The sequence below is a fragment of the Talpa europaea genome (assembly GCF_964194135.1).
Source record: "Talpa europaea genome assembly, chromosome: 6".
Lineage (NCBI taxonomy): Eukaryota > Metazoa > Chordata > Mammalia > Eulipotyphla > Talpidae > Talpa > Talpa europaea.
In genome coordinates, this window is record NC_140072.1 from 116,061,213 (window position 1) to 116,077,689 (window position 16,477).

The 16,477-nt window shown below is 35.1% G+C and overlaps 1 protein-coding gene across 1 annotated transcript in view; it reads left to right on the forward strand.

Annotated features, from left to right (window-relative positions):
* The window catches only part of UCHL3 (ubiquitin C-terminal hydrolase L3), a gene marked incomplete at its 5' end in the record, with an annotated part of 52,826 nt that overhangs the window by 4,493 nt on the left and 31,856 nt on the right, over positions 1–16,477 (forward strand). Inside the window, 4 exons of the mRNA XM_084234478.1 lie at positions 6,125–6,253; positions 10,520–10,676; positions 11,031–11,116; positions 12,891–12,938. Of these exons, the coding sequence (XP_084090604.1) occupies positions 6,125–6,253; positions 10,520–10,676; positions 11,031–11,116; positions 12,891–12,938 (420 nt within the window). The remainder of the gene's footprint in view (positions 1–6,124; positions 6,254–10,519; positions 10,677–11,030; positions 11,117–12,890; positions 12,939–16,477) is intronic.

The window sequence follows — 16,477 nt, forward strand, 5'->3', positions numbered from 1 at the left end:
AGGAGGTGTTGCTACTTCCTTATCTTTGTTTTTTTCCTGTATGTGCTCTTCTCCATCTTGCCTCTGGCTTTACCATTTCATATAACTTCTTTTGTCAAGTTCACTAATCACCACTGTGCTAGACACAGGGACCACTTTTCTGTCACTGTTTCGTGACCTTTTGGCAGCATTTGGTGGAGTAGCCCACTCCTTCCTTCTTGAAACATCTTTTCTTGGCCTCCCTCCTATTGCTCTGGCTCCTTCTAGATTCACCTTTGCTACATCAACTTCCTCCCAGCATCTTTGGAGCTCCTCAGATCTTTGTCCTAGACGCCTTTTCGTTTCTACATGCATTCTCTTCCCAATTGTTTTGTTTTTTTTTTTTGTTTTGTTTTTTACTGAATAGCTGAAAAAGAAGTCTGGATATGCACCCTCTCACCTTTCCAAACACATTTCTTTCCAGCATTCCAAGGGCACCACCGTCTAGCCAATGCCCAAATTCATGTAACTGATTCTTCTTCACAACTGAGCTAATTTAGACAGGCTGCAGTGTATTGATTTGATTTTCTGGGGTTTGAATCTCTGCTCTGAGACCACGGGTACTTACCTGACTTCTTTATGCCTCAGTTTGTTAATTTTTTGTAATCTTGCAACGTTCTGATAAGGTTTAAATAAACTACTGCATATAAAGTATGTAGGACAGTGTGTGGAACAAGGCATGCGTTCTGTGAATGTTAGCTATTTTAAATTTTCTTTAAATCTTCAGCTCCAACTAATGTGCAACTCTTATAGACCCTTTCAAAATCTATTCCAAACCAGCCATCATTAGTTGAGCAACTATAGCAGCCTCATAACCAATATTTCTGCTTTTTTCTCCCCTTTTCACTTATTTATTTATTTGAAGATTTATTTATTTATTTATACAAGCACTGGGTACAGTCAGAATCGCGGGAGGGTGAGAGAATTCATCAGAGTCAGAGCAGGGAGCAGAGCAGGCAGAAGGACCGAGGTACACTGCTGAGGGGAGCAGCCGGCTGCAGGAGAGGTCTGCGCGCCATGTGGGACCCTCCTCTGGTGGCTGGGGAGCAGCCGGGGATCGAACCGGCGCTGCAGAGGCCGCAGGCAGCTTTGCAACCCAGCGCTCAACTGCTGCGCCACCAGGGAGGCCCTTTTCTCCCCTTTTTAAAATTCATTCTCCATACACACTCAATGTGGTTTTATAAAAATGCAAATCACATCACTTGCGTAAACTATTCAAAATACAAAATGGCCTTGCCTTCACTGCTTGTCTTTAGAGTACAATTCAAGCTTTTTACTCTGTACCCATAAGGGGAGACTGCCCACCTTTATTCCATTCATGCTGGGCTGCATTCTTTGAATGCCTAACCCATTCTCTGAATCACTCTGTTCAGTTTAATAGCAATTTCTTTTTTGTCTTCTATATTTTAATGTCACCTCGTTATTTTAGAGAAAGTCTAATAAATACCATAATAACTATATAATAATGCAAGAGTTAAATTTCTTTCACTGAAACAAAATCTGCTTTCCTGTAACTTCCTCCAGATGTCTTCAGTCCTCCCATTGAACCCAGATAGAGTAAAACTAATTGCACTTCCAAGGTGTTACTGAAAATATCTGGGTTTATTGATGTTAATTTGTCTTCTGTGAACAGGCCCAGATACTCCAGCTCTGGTGTCTTCTTAAACCTTACCATTCCTAGTCACCATCCTATAAGCCTGCTTCTCTTTGTCATTGTCCTTCATAAAATAGGCATCCCAGAACTGATATATTACACTCTGAATAATCTGTGTTGAATGTAGAGCACCACTGCACTATCCTCAACAACACTTCTTTTAAAAAGCAGACTAGCGTATCATTTCTGTTTTCAGTTTTGTAGTCACTCCATATTGAACCCCTGAAACTAAGTAAACCCCCCTTTTTCTTAGTCCCTGCATAAAATGTTTTCAGTAGTAAAATAAAATGTTCCCTTCTGTACTTAAATAATTTCACTTTTGTTTGTTTTATGACATTAATCTACTAACATTAATTTTGCTAGCTTCCAGGCTTTTAGAACTGTTATTTTCTGATTTAGCTATTATTCTCCTAGTTTTGCATCTACTTATTGTTACTAGCATGCTTCTGTCAGTAGCAATATCAAGCAATTAGTAAGTATAATTTCATAACCCAAATCATAAATAAATTAGTAACAGGGCAGAATCTATTGTTGTCTGGAGCAGGGCAATAAATATAGAAAAAGTGGCTTTAGAACAAATTTGGAAGGAAAGTAAATTTTATTTTTATATTTTTGAAAATTTATACAATTAAAGTTTTTGTTATTTGTTATTTGGGGAATGAGGAGGAGGAGGAATGCATTATAAATTGGGGTCAGAGGCTAACAGTTTTCAGATCGAGAAATCTAGTTTGTATACAAAAACCTAGAGATGGTGGTAGGCCCTTTGAGACTCCAAGAGTTCATTGTGGCAAAAGATAGAAAAGGTACAAAAAAGGTACTGTAAGCAGTGAAAGATGAACCTGGAAAAGTAAAGACTAAAGCATGAGCAGCTTTGCTAGTGGTTTCTAACAATGTCCTTTGAAAAATCACATCAACTCTCAGACTCCTTTGTCACATTCAGAAAATATAATAAAACCTACTTTGCCTAAAGGTGAGATACTTTAAAACTATCTGCCACATGGCACTCTTAAAAATATTTAATGTAAAATATACTTTATTTGGTGGAAAATTTATCCTTGGACATTAGGATAAATGATGGAGAATCTTTTATGAATACATCTTCTAATTTGCTAAGTATTTTTCTTGATTGGCCAACACTTTGGTGCCATTGTGAAAATTTAGAGACCTAATCAGTCAGAATTTTGTGTTATTTTATTACTTAGTGTTTAGAAAAGAAAAAGTATGATTCTGGTGAAAATGTGATCATTTTTATATTTGATCGGCTATTTAGTTATTATGTCCTCCCTTTGATACTAATCACTCTCACTAGCTTTCTTTGGATCGTGATGCTTTTTATACTTCTTAGTTTTGACTGACACACACTAAGTTTACAAGGAAGGCCCTTCATTTCATAGTAACTTAACTTTGCCCACACCTTTCTCACTAAAATGTTTGTTTGCAGCACAAACGTGAAATGACTCTGTTAATGGGCACTATCTTATAACTTTATAAAAATATGGCTTGAGGGATATATAAAATTGGCAAATAAATTAAAATCTTCTTACCCTAGTTTTCTCTCTCTCTCTATATGTGTGTGTGTGTGTGTGTGTGTATGCATATATATATATATATATATATATATAGACAATATACCTTTTAGGGCAATTGATCCTGTGCAGGTAGTTTTTGGAGTTTATTAAATGAGTGCCTGGTTTTAGATTAGGAGCTAAATGTATCTTTTCTACTTCTCTAACCTGGCATAAATAAAAACAAATATTTATTAAATATTTGTTATAGATATAAGTTAATAGACATACAGTTGACTAGATTTTTCTATCAAAATAGAGTCAACCTTTTAGTTCATTCAACAAGTATAACTGTACTTCAGCCAGTTATAGAACTAGTCAGTGGGATTAAAAAGTTGAGTAAAACACATGCCCTTCCTTTGACTTTGCAGTCAATTTTAGTCCTTTTTGGTTTCTAGAGAGAATTGGATTTTAAGAACAGTATAGACTAGGAATCTTGGAGAAAGTGAAAAAGGGAGAAGGAAACAGTTGGAATGATTTAGCCAACTTTTTTTTTTTTTAAGATTTATTTTATTTATACAAGAGCCAGGGTATTAGCTAGATGCATGGGAGGGTGAGAGGATTCACCAGAGACAGAGCGGGGAACAGAACAGGCAGACCAATGAAATACACTGCTGAGGGGAGCAGCGGGCGAGACAGGAGAGGTCTGCTCGCCATGTGGGTTGCCCCGAGGCTGGCGGGGATTGAACTGGCACTACAGAAGCTGTGGACAGCTTCACAGTGCTGAGCTCAACTGCCTGCACCACTAGGGAGGCCCAATTTAGCAAACTTTTATTAAACATTTAGAATCTTATTTTGACCAACCATGTTATCACGAAGGTAAAGGCTTCTGCAGGCAGAGAAATAGAGGTATAAAGAGTTTAGTCCTTGAATCAGTTTAGTCCTTGTCTTTTAGAACCTGACTGTGTGAGAGAAGAATAACACTTTTTAGCAAAGTGGCTTGGCTTTCATTGGTTTTGCAAGATCTTATTTGATCTAAGTACATGTGATCATTCTTCAGGAGAAATACCTTAGACACAGTTTTATTTTATTTTATTTTTTTAAAGATTTGTTTATTTGTGCATACAAGAGCTGGAGTACAGGCCAGAGGTGTGGGTGTGTGTGTGTGTGAGGATTCACTAGAGACATTGTGGAGAACAGAATAGGCAGATTGACCAAAGTACACTGATGAGGGAAGCAGCTGGCAAGTCAGAAGAGATCTGCTGCACCATGTGGGTAGCTCCCTGGGGGCAGCAGGGAGGGGGTAAGAGGATTCACCAGAGACAGAGTGGGGAGCAGAACAGGTGTATCTACTGAAATACACTGCTGAGGGGAGCAGTGGGTGAGACAGGAGAGGTCAGCATGTGGGTTAGCTCTCTGGCCAGGGATTGAACTTGTGCTGCAGTGACTGCCGATAGCTTGATAGTGCTGACTTTAACCCCTGTGCCACCAGGGAGACCCCTCTGCTTTGTTCCTTTTACCTTCCTGACATCTTAACTAAAGAGACCTCACTTTGTTTATTAGTGTCCACTGGTTTTCATAAGTATTTTGCTTTGTCTAATCATCTGTTACATGAATGTCTAATAGTTCTCGTTTTGACAAACTCTTTACATTTTGCTGTAAAAGGCAACATTTCTTCATTCCTTAGGGCTGAGTAGTATTCCATTCTGTTGATATACCACATCTTAATTCAATCCTGTATCAGTGAGCACTTAGATTATATCTTTGTCCTAGCTATATTGTAAATAGTGATGCAATAAACATTAGAGAGCAGATACTTTTTTCAGTTGATGGTTTCATTTTCTTCAAATAGATGCCCAAGAGTGGGGTTGATGAGTCATATAGTATTCTCATTTTTAGTTTTTAAGGCAAACCCAGATTACTTTCCAAAATAGTTGTACTACTTTATTCCCCAAAGATTTAATAGGGTTCCTCTTTCTCTGCATCCTCTCTAGCACTTGCTGTTCAGGTGATTTGTTTTGTCTTGTTTTGAATATGTACCCTTCTCACGGGTGTGAGATGATAGCTCATTATAGTTTTGAATTACAGCTCCCCTGTTAAAAGTAATGATGAATTCTTCCCCATGTATCTTCATCTTAAACTTACGTTGTAATTGTGTACCTTTGAAAATCATCAGCTTTATTTCTTCCAAATATTAAAAATTTATTTTGAAATTGATACTTTCATTCTTGTATTCTATTTTCTGCAGTAATTGAGTTCTCACATTTTATTTTCCAATGAAATCTTAAGAGTTTCAAAACAACCATCTTTTATTACAGGTTGTTTTTTGTTTTGTTTTTTTGCCAGATATGAGATGCAATGAAGTCAAGTAGGTTTTACTATGTACTGAAAGTCAGGAATCCAGTAGTTTGCCATGTATATCAGCCATATAGTATTCTTATATACTCTTTGCTCATTAATATAATATATACCTACCTGTCCCTCTGTAAACTACAGACAACATTTTTGGTAAGAGGAATAAGCTATCTTTATCTCTACTTAAATGATGATTTACTAGAACTTAGATGTGTATCCTTTTAAAATCAAGTGCGAGAAATGAGCTTAATATCAACCAAACCAACTTTTCTATGTTTGGTGAAATAAACACAAACCAAACTTTCTGTATTTTGTGAAATCCTGGCTTATTGCATTCAGTTCTAAAGTAATGGACTTTGAAAAAAGGAGTTTTACTTACTATGTTATGAATTTTAAGTGTTTGTTAATTTATATAAATGAATTACTATCTCTTCCCACCCTTTTCCTGGAATGCCTGCTTTATGTCATTCTTATTGAACATCAGTAATATTTGTACCTTACATTCTCTCTTATGTATTAGATATACACATGTATTATACATGTTGATTATTTCCCTGTTAACACTATACTATTTTTACCCTCCTTTCACCAGTTTCTCAAACAATTAGGTCTGCATCCTAATTGGCAGTTCGTCGATGTATATGGAATGGATCCTGAACTCCTTAGCATGGTACCAAGGCCAGTGTGTGCAGTGTTACTTCTCTTCCCTATCACAGAAAAGGTAATTGTTGTGTTTTTTTTTTAAGATTTATTTATTTATGTATAAAAGAACTGGGGTATAGGCCAGAGGTGTGGGGGGTGAGAGGATTCACCATAGACAGAGTGGGGAGCAGAACAGGCAGATTGACTGAAATACACTGCTGAGGGGAGCAGCGGGCAAGTCAGGAAAGGTCTGCTGCGCCATTTGGGTAGCTCCCTGGCTGGGGATCGAACTCGTGCTGCAGTGGCTGTGAATAGCTTTATAGGTTGCATCTTAACCCCTTGTGCCACTAGGGAGGCCCCTAATTGTTAAGTAAGATATAAAATTTCCAGTAAATGCGGAGTTCTCTTTTATTGTTAAGTTAAAAAATTGCCCCTCTTTAAAGACCAGTTCTTAGACGAAATCAGGAAATTTAGGCAATGTGTACATGTTAAAAAATTAGTGTAATTAGAGAGGTGATACTCAGATTTTGATAATTAGATTCATAGTCAAGTCCTGGGTTAATCTTTTAAATATGGGTAATTTGCACCTTTTATAAAATACAGTTTTCCTCAACTTTGTTTTGACATGGCATATTGGCATTTATCCTTTAGAAATGCTACATACTAGAATAGTCTTAAACTTGTCCCAGGAAATAGATAAGTAAAGAATATTCAATTTTTCAGTACATATGTAATTTTTTTTCAATATATATAATAGGTAGGTTTACCTAATGACACAGATTACATTATTTTCTGAGTAAACCTGATTTGGGTGAGAATCACTAAGCTTAAATATGATTTAATTGGCAGACTTAGGATGCATTGGGGATTATTAATAGCTATTCTTAGAGGTTTAGATTTGAGTTCAAATTTCTATATTTCACTACTTCTAGAATTATGTCATATTGATATATATCATGGAGCTAGAACTTTTAAAGTATTTTAAAACAGTTTTGAGTCTATATTCTTCTGGTTTTTATTTTTAAACTTAGAAATGATGGGATTAACTGTCATGGTCAAATAATGTGAAAGTAATTGTGAAAAAAGAAGTAAATGTTTGAGCAGTTGTGGGAGAAATGAAGTACAGATGACTTGGCATGTCCATGCTTCCTGTCCTCTTATTTTCCAGGAATAAATGGAGTCAAATCTCATAACAATTAAGAATTTGACTTTGCTAAATCCTGGAAATTCCTGAATACTTTTTGCCATATCTAATTAGCCTCAGTTCAAGATTTTCTTTCACTTAAGCATTCTACAAAACAAATTTAATTATATAATAGTATTTTGAAAAATTTATATTTGCTGTTTACAATATTAGAAATTGAGTTTGAAATCTTTTTTTTTAAGATTGATTTATTTATTTATACAAGCACTGGGTACTGTCAGAAGCGTGGGAGGGTTAGAGAATTCACCAGAGCCAGAGCGGGGAGCAGAACAGGCAGACTGACTGAAATACACTGCTGAGGGGCGCAGTGGGCGCGGCAGGAGAGGTCTGCGGCAGGAGAGGTCTGCGCGCCATGTGGGACCCTTGCCCGGCGGCCGGGGATCGAACCAGTGCTGCAGAGGCTGCGGGCAGTCTCGCAGCCCAGGGCTCAACCGCTGCGCCACCGGGGAGGCCTGAGATTGAAGTCTCTTAGTGATTATCCATTATTAAATTTAGTTCCTACTTTTATGTGATGAGTTGTGCTTATTCTGAAATTTTTGGAATAGTTAGGACAAAAACTTAAATTACTCTCTTTGTCCTTTGTCTTAAAAGGCCATAAAATTTCATCTTGTTTTGTCAGCAAGGAACACTGATTTTAAACAACAGCAAACTAAGCTGTAGGGCTCTATAAACATTTCAATTTAAGACCTAATGGAACCTTTCCAGTTTTTATCATTTTATTTTGATTACTGAAATAAACTAATTGATAGCTATCCCAGGACCCCAACTGTAAGGAACAGTAAAAAGATGAAAAAAAAAAAATCAGCTGCTTAAAGCTTAGACTTTGTTAGTTGGTGTGATACAAATGTGAGTTTCTGGTCTGATTTAGAAATTTGCCATACCATTGATTTTTATCATCAACCTTTTTTTTTTTTAAAGAATAAATTGGGGACCTCCCTGGTGGTGTAGGGGTTAGTCTCAGTGTTATCACACTATCACCACTGTAGCCTGAGTTCTATCCTAGGCCAGGATGCTAACTAACATATGGTGCAGCAGACCTATCCTATCTTGCCGACTGCTCCCCTTAGCAGTATATTTTAGTAAATCTGCCTGTTCTTGTTTTGCTCCCCACTCTGTCACTGGTGAACCTTCTCATCCCCCTGTATCTGTTGCCTATACCCCAGTTCATTTTTGCATAAATAAATAAAACATCCTTTTTTAAAAAAGGATAAATTGAATTTGATCTTCTTCATTTACTGGGTCATCAATATTACAAAAGCAGATTTTCTTTATCAATAGGACTTCTTCATTTAGTAGATCATTAGTGTTAAAAAACTCAATGTTCCTGTAGGTAGGAAGAACACAATTCCATAGTATTTATATAAATAAATATTTATACTTCTATAAATAAAGACTATGAGTGGCACCTGTAACTTTCTGATACCACATCCAATTTAACAAATCTCCATTTTAGGTCATAAGTGACATAAATTCACACAAAGAATTCCTAGTGTGTGTTTTAGGAGATAGAAAGTATTTCAGTCTTCTGATTTCTAATTTAGAAACTGAAGCGAAGTTGTGAATGACTTAAGCATACTAATAGCAAAAGAACTGTCCTGGATACCTCATTACCCTTTAAATAAAGTCAATTAGGTAGTTTTAAATGTGTGCTTTACCAGCCAATGAATCATAGGTGAAGAGGCTATAAATTCACTTCTCTCTGATATTTATGTTGTCTCTTGATCGTGTGTTTTCATTTTGGTCTACCATAATTGCTCTTCCTTTTTTCCTGTACTTTATATTATTTTAGGATTTTTTTCTTAAACATTAACTCTTAAAAGGCCATAAAATTTCATCTTGTTTTGTCAGCAAGGAACACTGATTTTAAACAACAGCAAACTAAGCTGTAGGGCTCTATAAACATTTCAATTTAAGACCTAATGGAACCTTTCCAGTTTTTATCATTTGAACTTATATGTATGGATTCATGTTTCAGAATTCTGAAAATACTACTGAAAACCTGATTTAGTAATACATTAATCAAGATTATGTTTTAAAGCATAGATGCATTTGTGGTTAGAAGCAGGGTCTTACTGGTTTTCTGCAATGATTATTTGTTTCTTTACTACATGGATCAGCAAACATATTGTGTAAGGGGCCAAATTGTAAATATTTGTGATTTTTCAGGCCTTATAGTTTCTGTTACAACTTCTCAGCTTAGCCTTTCCATGTGAAAACAGTAATAGTCAATACATAAATGAAACCTTACTCATGAAAATAGGCAATAAGCCAGATTGACCTGCAGACTGTCATTGTACTACTTTATCATTTGTCCCTGCTCTATTGGAATTTGAAAATGATATGAAAACAATAAGCAAAACATTAAAACTTTCTTTCCACTTTTCTCCTCCTGTTCACTATTTTTTAGCCACTTTATTTATATTTAACCTCTGTTTTATAGTTAGAAAAATGAGCACAAAGACTGTAATTTGCCAAATTACAAACCTAATCTGGCAGAGCTGGGAGGTGGGCTCAGGCAGGTAGTTAGAGTTCAGACTTTTGATACTCATTACTTTATCATGTTGTTTTTATGACCAGTTATTGTAGGTAATGGTGAATGTTTGTTATAACTATTGTATGCTTCTAATTTCTTAAAAATGACATAATTTAACAATACAGCAATGTTAGGAATTAGTCATGCTGGGTCTCCCATGTATGCAGGAGGAATACATGTTGTTATTAAACTTCTTTTTGTTTTTTTCTCTTGTCAAAGTAATAAAGCCAAAATAGGTATATAAAAATAGAAAATAAAAATCCTCCAGTGATTTTTGTTTTGGGTCCCAGAGATAATCTTTCTTTAGTTTTTGTATAACCTTTTCAGGCTTTTCAATATATATGTAATATATAATTTAAAATTATAAGTGAGAGTTATCTTAATATATACTGAACTATAAATGCTCTATAATCATGAGCAGATTTCTAAGTCAAAATATGTAAATCTACCTTACTCCCTTCCCTTAAAGTATAAATACAGTATTTCCTTAAGATATGCCATAATATGTAAACCAAGTCCCTGTTACTGGACAGAATTTTTCCAGATTTATGGTTCAGTCTCAATGTTTTAGCTTTTACATGTAGACTCTTGATTTGTTTTTTTACTAGTATGAAGTATTCAGAACAGAAGAGGAAGAAAAAATAAAATCTCAGGGACAAGATGTTACGTCTTCAGTATATTTCATGAAACAAACAATCAGCAATGCCTGTGGAACAATCGGACTGATCCATGCTATTGCCAACAATAAAGACAAGATGCACTTCGGTAAATCATTTTTCGTTGCTGCTATTTTTTTCCTGCTTAACTAGTAAGTTAACTTATTGAGCAGTAGGTGGTGCTCTAGTTCTTCCCTTCAAAGTATTAAGGCAGTTTCTTCCCTTTTTCTTTTATAATAGGAATGTATGTACTGTTAGAAGAAATATTAATCCTTCCCATTCTTTTTATTGTCGATAAAGAAAACTTCAATAAATAACCTCAGCCCTATCCTTTATCTCAACATGTATTTCTAACTTACGAGTGAAAGGGTTTTACCTAAAAAAATAGTACGCTTCTAGAATTTTCATGTCAGTCACTGGGAGACTGCCAACCTTTCAGTTTTATCTTTTTAAATATTCTCAGAATCAGGATCAACTTTGAAAAAATTCCTGGAGGAGTCTGTGTCAATGAGCCCTGAAGAACGAGCCAGATACCTGGAGAACTATGACGTCGGTACCTTTTTTCTGTCTTGTTTTCGTATGTGGGCAAATTTTTGTGGGAATGTAGATTCTCTTTGGGGTTTGTCTTGAAAGTAGTTTTGAACAGTTAACGTTTTTTCATATTCATTAAAAATGACCTTTTGTACTTTTCAGGTGCCATTATCTGAACTATCCATAAATGTTGATAAATTGCTACTTCTATTTCTAGAGGTGAATGAAAAAATAAAGCAGTTTAATTTACAAATTTATAAAATATCTTATCATTGACTATTCCTTACCATTCCCTCCCTATAATAAATATATGCCTGGCAATACCCTGTGTGTCTTTCACTGGGAATTTGGAACAAGGCTGAAGACCAATGGAAAAAACAAAGGTTTAAAGGTAGATGTTAGACTATACTTTAGCTATTTTATCAGTGTGATATTTTTGCATGTGTGAAGACACAGGCCACATAATATAGTTTTAAATGATTGTATCATTTTGTCGAATTGTTTCAGAATGGTTTTAAAAATTAATCATTTTTGGAAATTTGTTTTTCTTTTGAAGTCTTTTTACCATTTATTAACATTAAATATATTACAAGTTATTTGAAATTAGAAGCAGTACAAATTAATTGGTTAGAATAAATACATTAAACAGAGTTTGTGCCCAATCACTTCATTGATTTGATTATGTTGTTTTAGCATTATAATATATTTTGATGATTTTAATTTGTTTTTTCTTTTAAAAACCTGTTGATCTCATTAAGCATCTTTATTTTACATAAGAATAACACAACATAAAATTCTCCAGTAATCCCACCATTGAGAGGTAGTCACCATTAATAATTTTCACAGGGCATGTATATGTATATATGTATATACACAATTTTTTAAAACAAAATTTTGGTCATGTTGTAATAGTGCTTTATAACTTGCTTTTTCACTTATCACAAACTTATTACATACAGTAAGTATATATTTGACTTCATTTAATGGCTGCATAGCTTTCCATTGTATGATATTTTATTTATTGTCAGAAATGTCATTTTTCCTTTTTTTCACTATTTAAAAATATTACAAGACACATCATTGTACCTAAATATTTACAAATATCCTTAATTATATATAATTATATACAGTGGTATGTAAATAAATAGACAGCTAGAAAATAAATTGTTCAATCAAACAGTTTGCATGTTCTGAAGGCTTTGATTGCCAAATTGCTATTCATAAAGTTTGTACTCTTACCCGTAATTTACTACTTTGCCCATTTCTCTTCATCTTTGCTAATAGTGGGTATTATAAGATTATTTTCTTTTAAGTTCAGAAAATGGAAACTCTAGCTTTCAATGGATGCATGCATTTTCTCCATATTTCTAAATTGTCAACTGAAGCTGCATGATTAAGTGTAAATACAGCCAGAGCTGCAGAGGAGCATGTAACCTAGAGAAACAGATGAGAAAAGCTTCGTCAGTCTCTATCTGTGAGATGCATACTTTATTCCAGTCTCATTTGAATAAAGTGTTGTGTATTAGTTCTCACAAACAAGTGACTCCTACTTATACCCAGTAATTATAAGTAAACAGATAACTCAGTTTCTTAAGTCCAGAGATTTGTGGGTTGGAAAGTACAGCACTTAATTTGGTTGCTTAGAAATCATTCTTAAATATCTAGTACTAAGCTGTTCTTAAATTTCTCCCAATTTTGTTGTATCTTAGATGTTAAAATTTACTTTTTTTTTTCATTTTAAAAATTGAATATAGTTATTTTCTCCTATTAATACCTTGTATTCTTATTACAGGCTATTCGAGTTACTCATGAGACCAGTGCCCATGAGGGTCAGACTGAGGTATTTCACATTTTTCAGAATTTTTCTTGCCATATTAAATTTAAACCATAGTGTTATTGTATGACATGCCCTTTTAGAAAATTACTTGGATTTATTGTTTTTTCCTTTGAGGGAATTTTCTCATGCAAAAATAGTCAAAATGTAACACAAGAACTTATTTTGACAAACCATTAAGATGTTATTTTGATATGGGCTATCTGTTCAATTTACACAGGTTGCACATGTGTAATTAATGTTGGTTTTGGCTAACAAGTGGCTTGCATCTTCCTTTGTCAGATTTCTTTCACTTGCAAGTATTCTGAGAAAAATAGCTGTACTATAATCTTTATGATTTTTGAGAGTCCTAACCATGCCCTGCTTCTAGCAATGCCTGCTTTATATTTGCTCAATAAATCTGGGGCAATGTCATGACCTTCATTATCTTTACTTTGCTTATTCTTAAGCTGGAGTACCTCACCTCTCTTCTTAAATCGTTTTTCATTATATTGTTTTATCTCATTCTCTCCTTCCATTTCTCCTTGTTCTTCCCTCTTATTTTTTTCTTCCTTCCCTCCAATACTTACTCTCCCTCACTTGGGGAGAGGTTGGTCAGAAAATTTCTTAGTCAAGAGGAATAGAATTTAATTGACCATTTGGTGTGTTTATAACACATTTAACTGTTAACCTCAGAGAATTCTAGATTTTCTTCTTATTTCAGGTATGACTTGAAACAAGTTTTTTTTGTGTGTTTTAAGTTGACAATGCCTTTATGCTCTAAAGATAATGGAAAAATTAATAGTACTTATTTTAAATATTGATCTTAAATATTTCTACTACCGTCAAAAAATGTTTTCAAGGAGAAAACAATATGATAGTATGATACAGCCACAGTTTTCCTTGATGGAACTGGATAACTGTGAATGCTTATACTAAAATCAATTAGGAATTTAAACATTAATTCTCTTGGTTATATTATACTTTTTTATTTGCCCTGAGGTGCTGATTTCAGAGGTGTGGATCTTGCTTTTTGACTAAGTTTACACACATGAACAGATATTTATATGGCATGTCTAAATAGTTTTAATACCGGGTTGGGGATTACTGAAATGCATTTTATACTGCATATTTATTTTCATATGAAATAATTTGTATATTTTCGTAGAGAGAACAAAAGCCACAAATGGCCCCTGTACCAAGGGCCATTTCGTCAATATCTCATTTTGGGTTTATCTATCATCTATGGTCTTAAGAGCCTTGATACATTATTAACTTCATTGCTCTGTCTATATTAGGACACTGGTTTTTGTTAGTACCTACCAAACAATCAGGTCTTCCCTATTTGTATTCATTTGCTTGGGCTGCCATAACAAAATACCACAGTCAGGGTAACTGAAAGTTCTCACAAATCTGGAGGATCAAATTAATATCACGGTACCATGATATTTTCAGGGTAGGTTTCTGGTTATTCCCTGACCTGTAGACAGGAGTCTTCTCTCTCTCCCTGACCTGTAGACAGGAGTCTTCTCACTGTGTTTTCACTGGTCTCTCCTCTTTGTGCACATGCTTGGGAGGGTGGGAGCAGAGAAAGAGAGATTGATCGATTGATTTCTGGTGTCATTTTCTCTTGTAAGGGAAGATCTTATGATCTTTATGATCTTATTTAATCTTAATTACTTAAATTCCTTCTGTACAAATATAGTCACATTTAGGAGTAGGGCTTTAATATATGAATGTTGGGGCAACATAGTTCAATCTATAACGTCATCTTTGCAATACACCAGCATTCTTCAGGATGTATCCCTCCTCTGTGTATTTTGCTGTCTTTTTTTTTTTTTTTAAGATTTATTCATTTATATATTTATTTATACAAGCACTGGGTACAGTCAGAAGCGCGGGAGGGTGAGAGAATTTACCAGAGCCAGAGAGGAGAGCAGAACAGGCAGAGTGATGAAGTACACTGCTGAGGGGAGCAGCGGGCGGCAGGAGAGGTCTGCGCACCATGTGGGACCCTCACCTGGCGGCCGGGGATCAGGGATCGAACCGGTGCTGCAGAGCTTCGCAGCCCAGCGCTCAGCCACTGCACCACCGGGGAGGCCCCTCCTCTGTGTATTTTGGCATCTTCTTCTTGTCCTTTAGATTTCATTTTAAAAGTATTTTCTAGAGTCTTGCATCATTGTTAAGTAGATCCACCTCTGAATTTGTTGTCATAAAATCCTGTTTTCTACCTGGTGGCCTTTTATAATCTGATTTTTTTTTCTTGCTGTTCTATTTATTTACTAGAAAATACGTCCCATGAGGTCGTAGGCCTTGTTTGTCACATTCCTGAATTCTCAGTATGGTACTATAGGCATTTAGGAGAGATTACATAGTATAAACCTTGGACTACAGGATTTAGGTTTATAGTCTGACTAGACTTCTTAGAGTTTAGGCAAAATAGTTTACTCAATGTAAAATGGTGATAATGACATCTATCTTATGGGATTGCTGTGAAGATTAATGAGTTAATCATATAAAGTACTTGGAAGTTATGGGGTGCCACCAAACATAATGTGTGTAGGTTTCAGGTTATTGAGTTTAAGGTAAGTTTAAGAGTTATCTGTATAGAAGTTGTGATGGAATCCCAAATTCCTTGGAGATGGTTGGAGTCTTTTGTATATGAGTAGCAAATAGTTAGAACCTGAGAATTCTATTGAAGGAGAATAGTGGTCAACCACAATAAATTCCTGGGGAAATGTGTTGTCATAAGGTTATAGGAGTGGGTAGAGGAAGAGGAGCTAGTAATTACGGTATAGAAGCAGTCTTCACTGAACATTGGTAGTCTGTCAGAACATGTTTATAGAAATGGAGCTGGCAGGAGACTTAGTTCATGCAGACCTTTTTATAGAGTAAATGAGAAATCAGTAAGATAAGCCAACAATATGTGGTAGTCTTTTCAGAAGATTGACTGTAGCATGCTGCTATAGAGTGATTGTCTGTTTATTTGTATGCTTTTCCCCAGCCTGCCATGAGAAATTTGGACAGTTGTCTCACCTCACTTATGCTTTATTAACTTACACTGAATATCATTGCTTTCTTTTTCACTTAAGATAGAAAAAACGCCAGCAAGGGATAGGAGGAAATTGAATTAAAGTTGGTTTTTAAGTGATTAACAAAAATCAGTGATACAATAATGGAAGCAATCTACAAGTCAAATGTGAAAGCCAAAATAAAAAATCTGTGAGAGTATTTATTTGCCAACAGACTCTACTTTTACCTCACTGATACTAACTACAAAGCAGTTTCTACAGTTTGTGATTTTTCCATATTAGGAATCAACCCAGATGAGTCGAGCTCACCTAATGATTTATTGTTAACTTTTTACAAAAGGAATAAATTTGTTGCATTGTATAGGACCCCCCCCATGCATATTTTTGGTAATAATGAAAAATAACAGAGAAAAGACACTATTGTTTTTATTTTTATTTATTTATTTATTTAAAGATTCATTTATTTATGCATATAAGAGCTGGGGTTTAGGGGGGTGAGAGGATTCACCAGAGACAGAGTGGGGAGCAGAACAG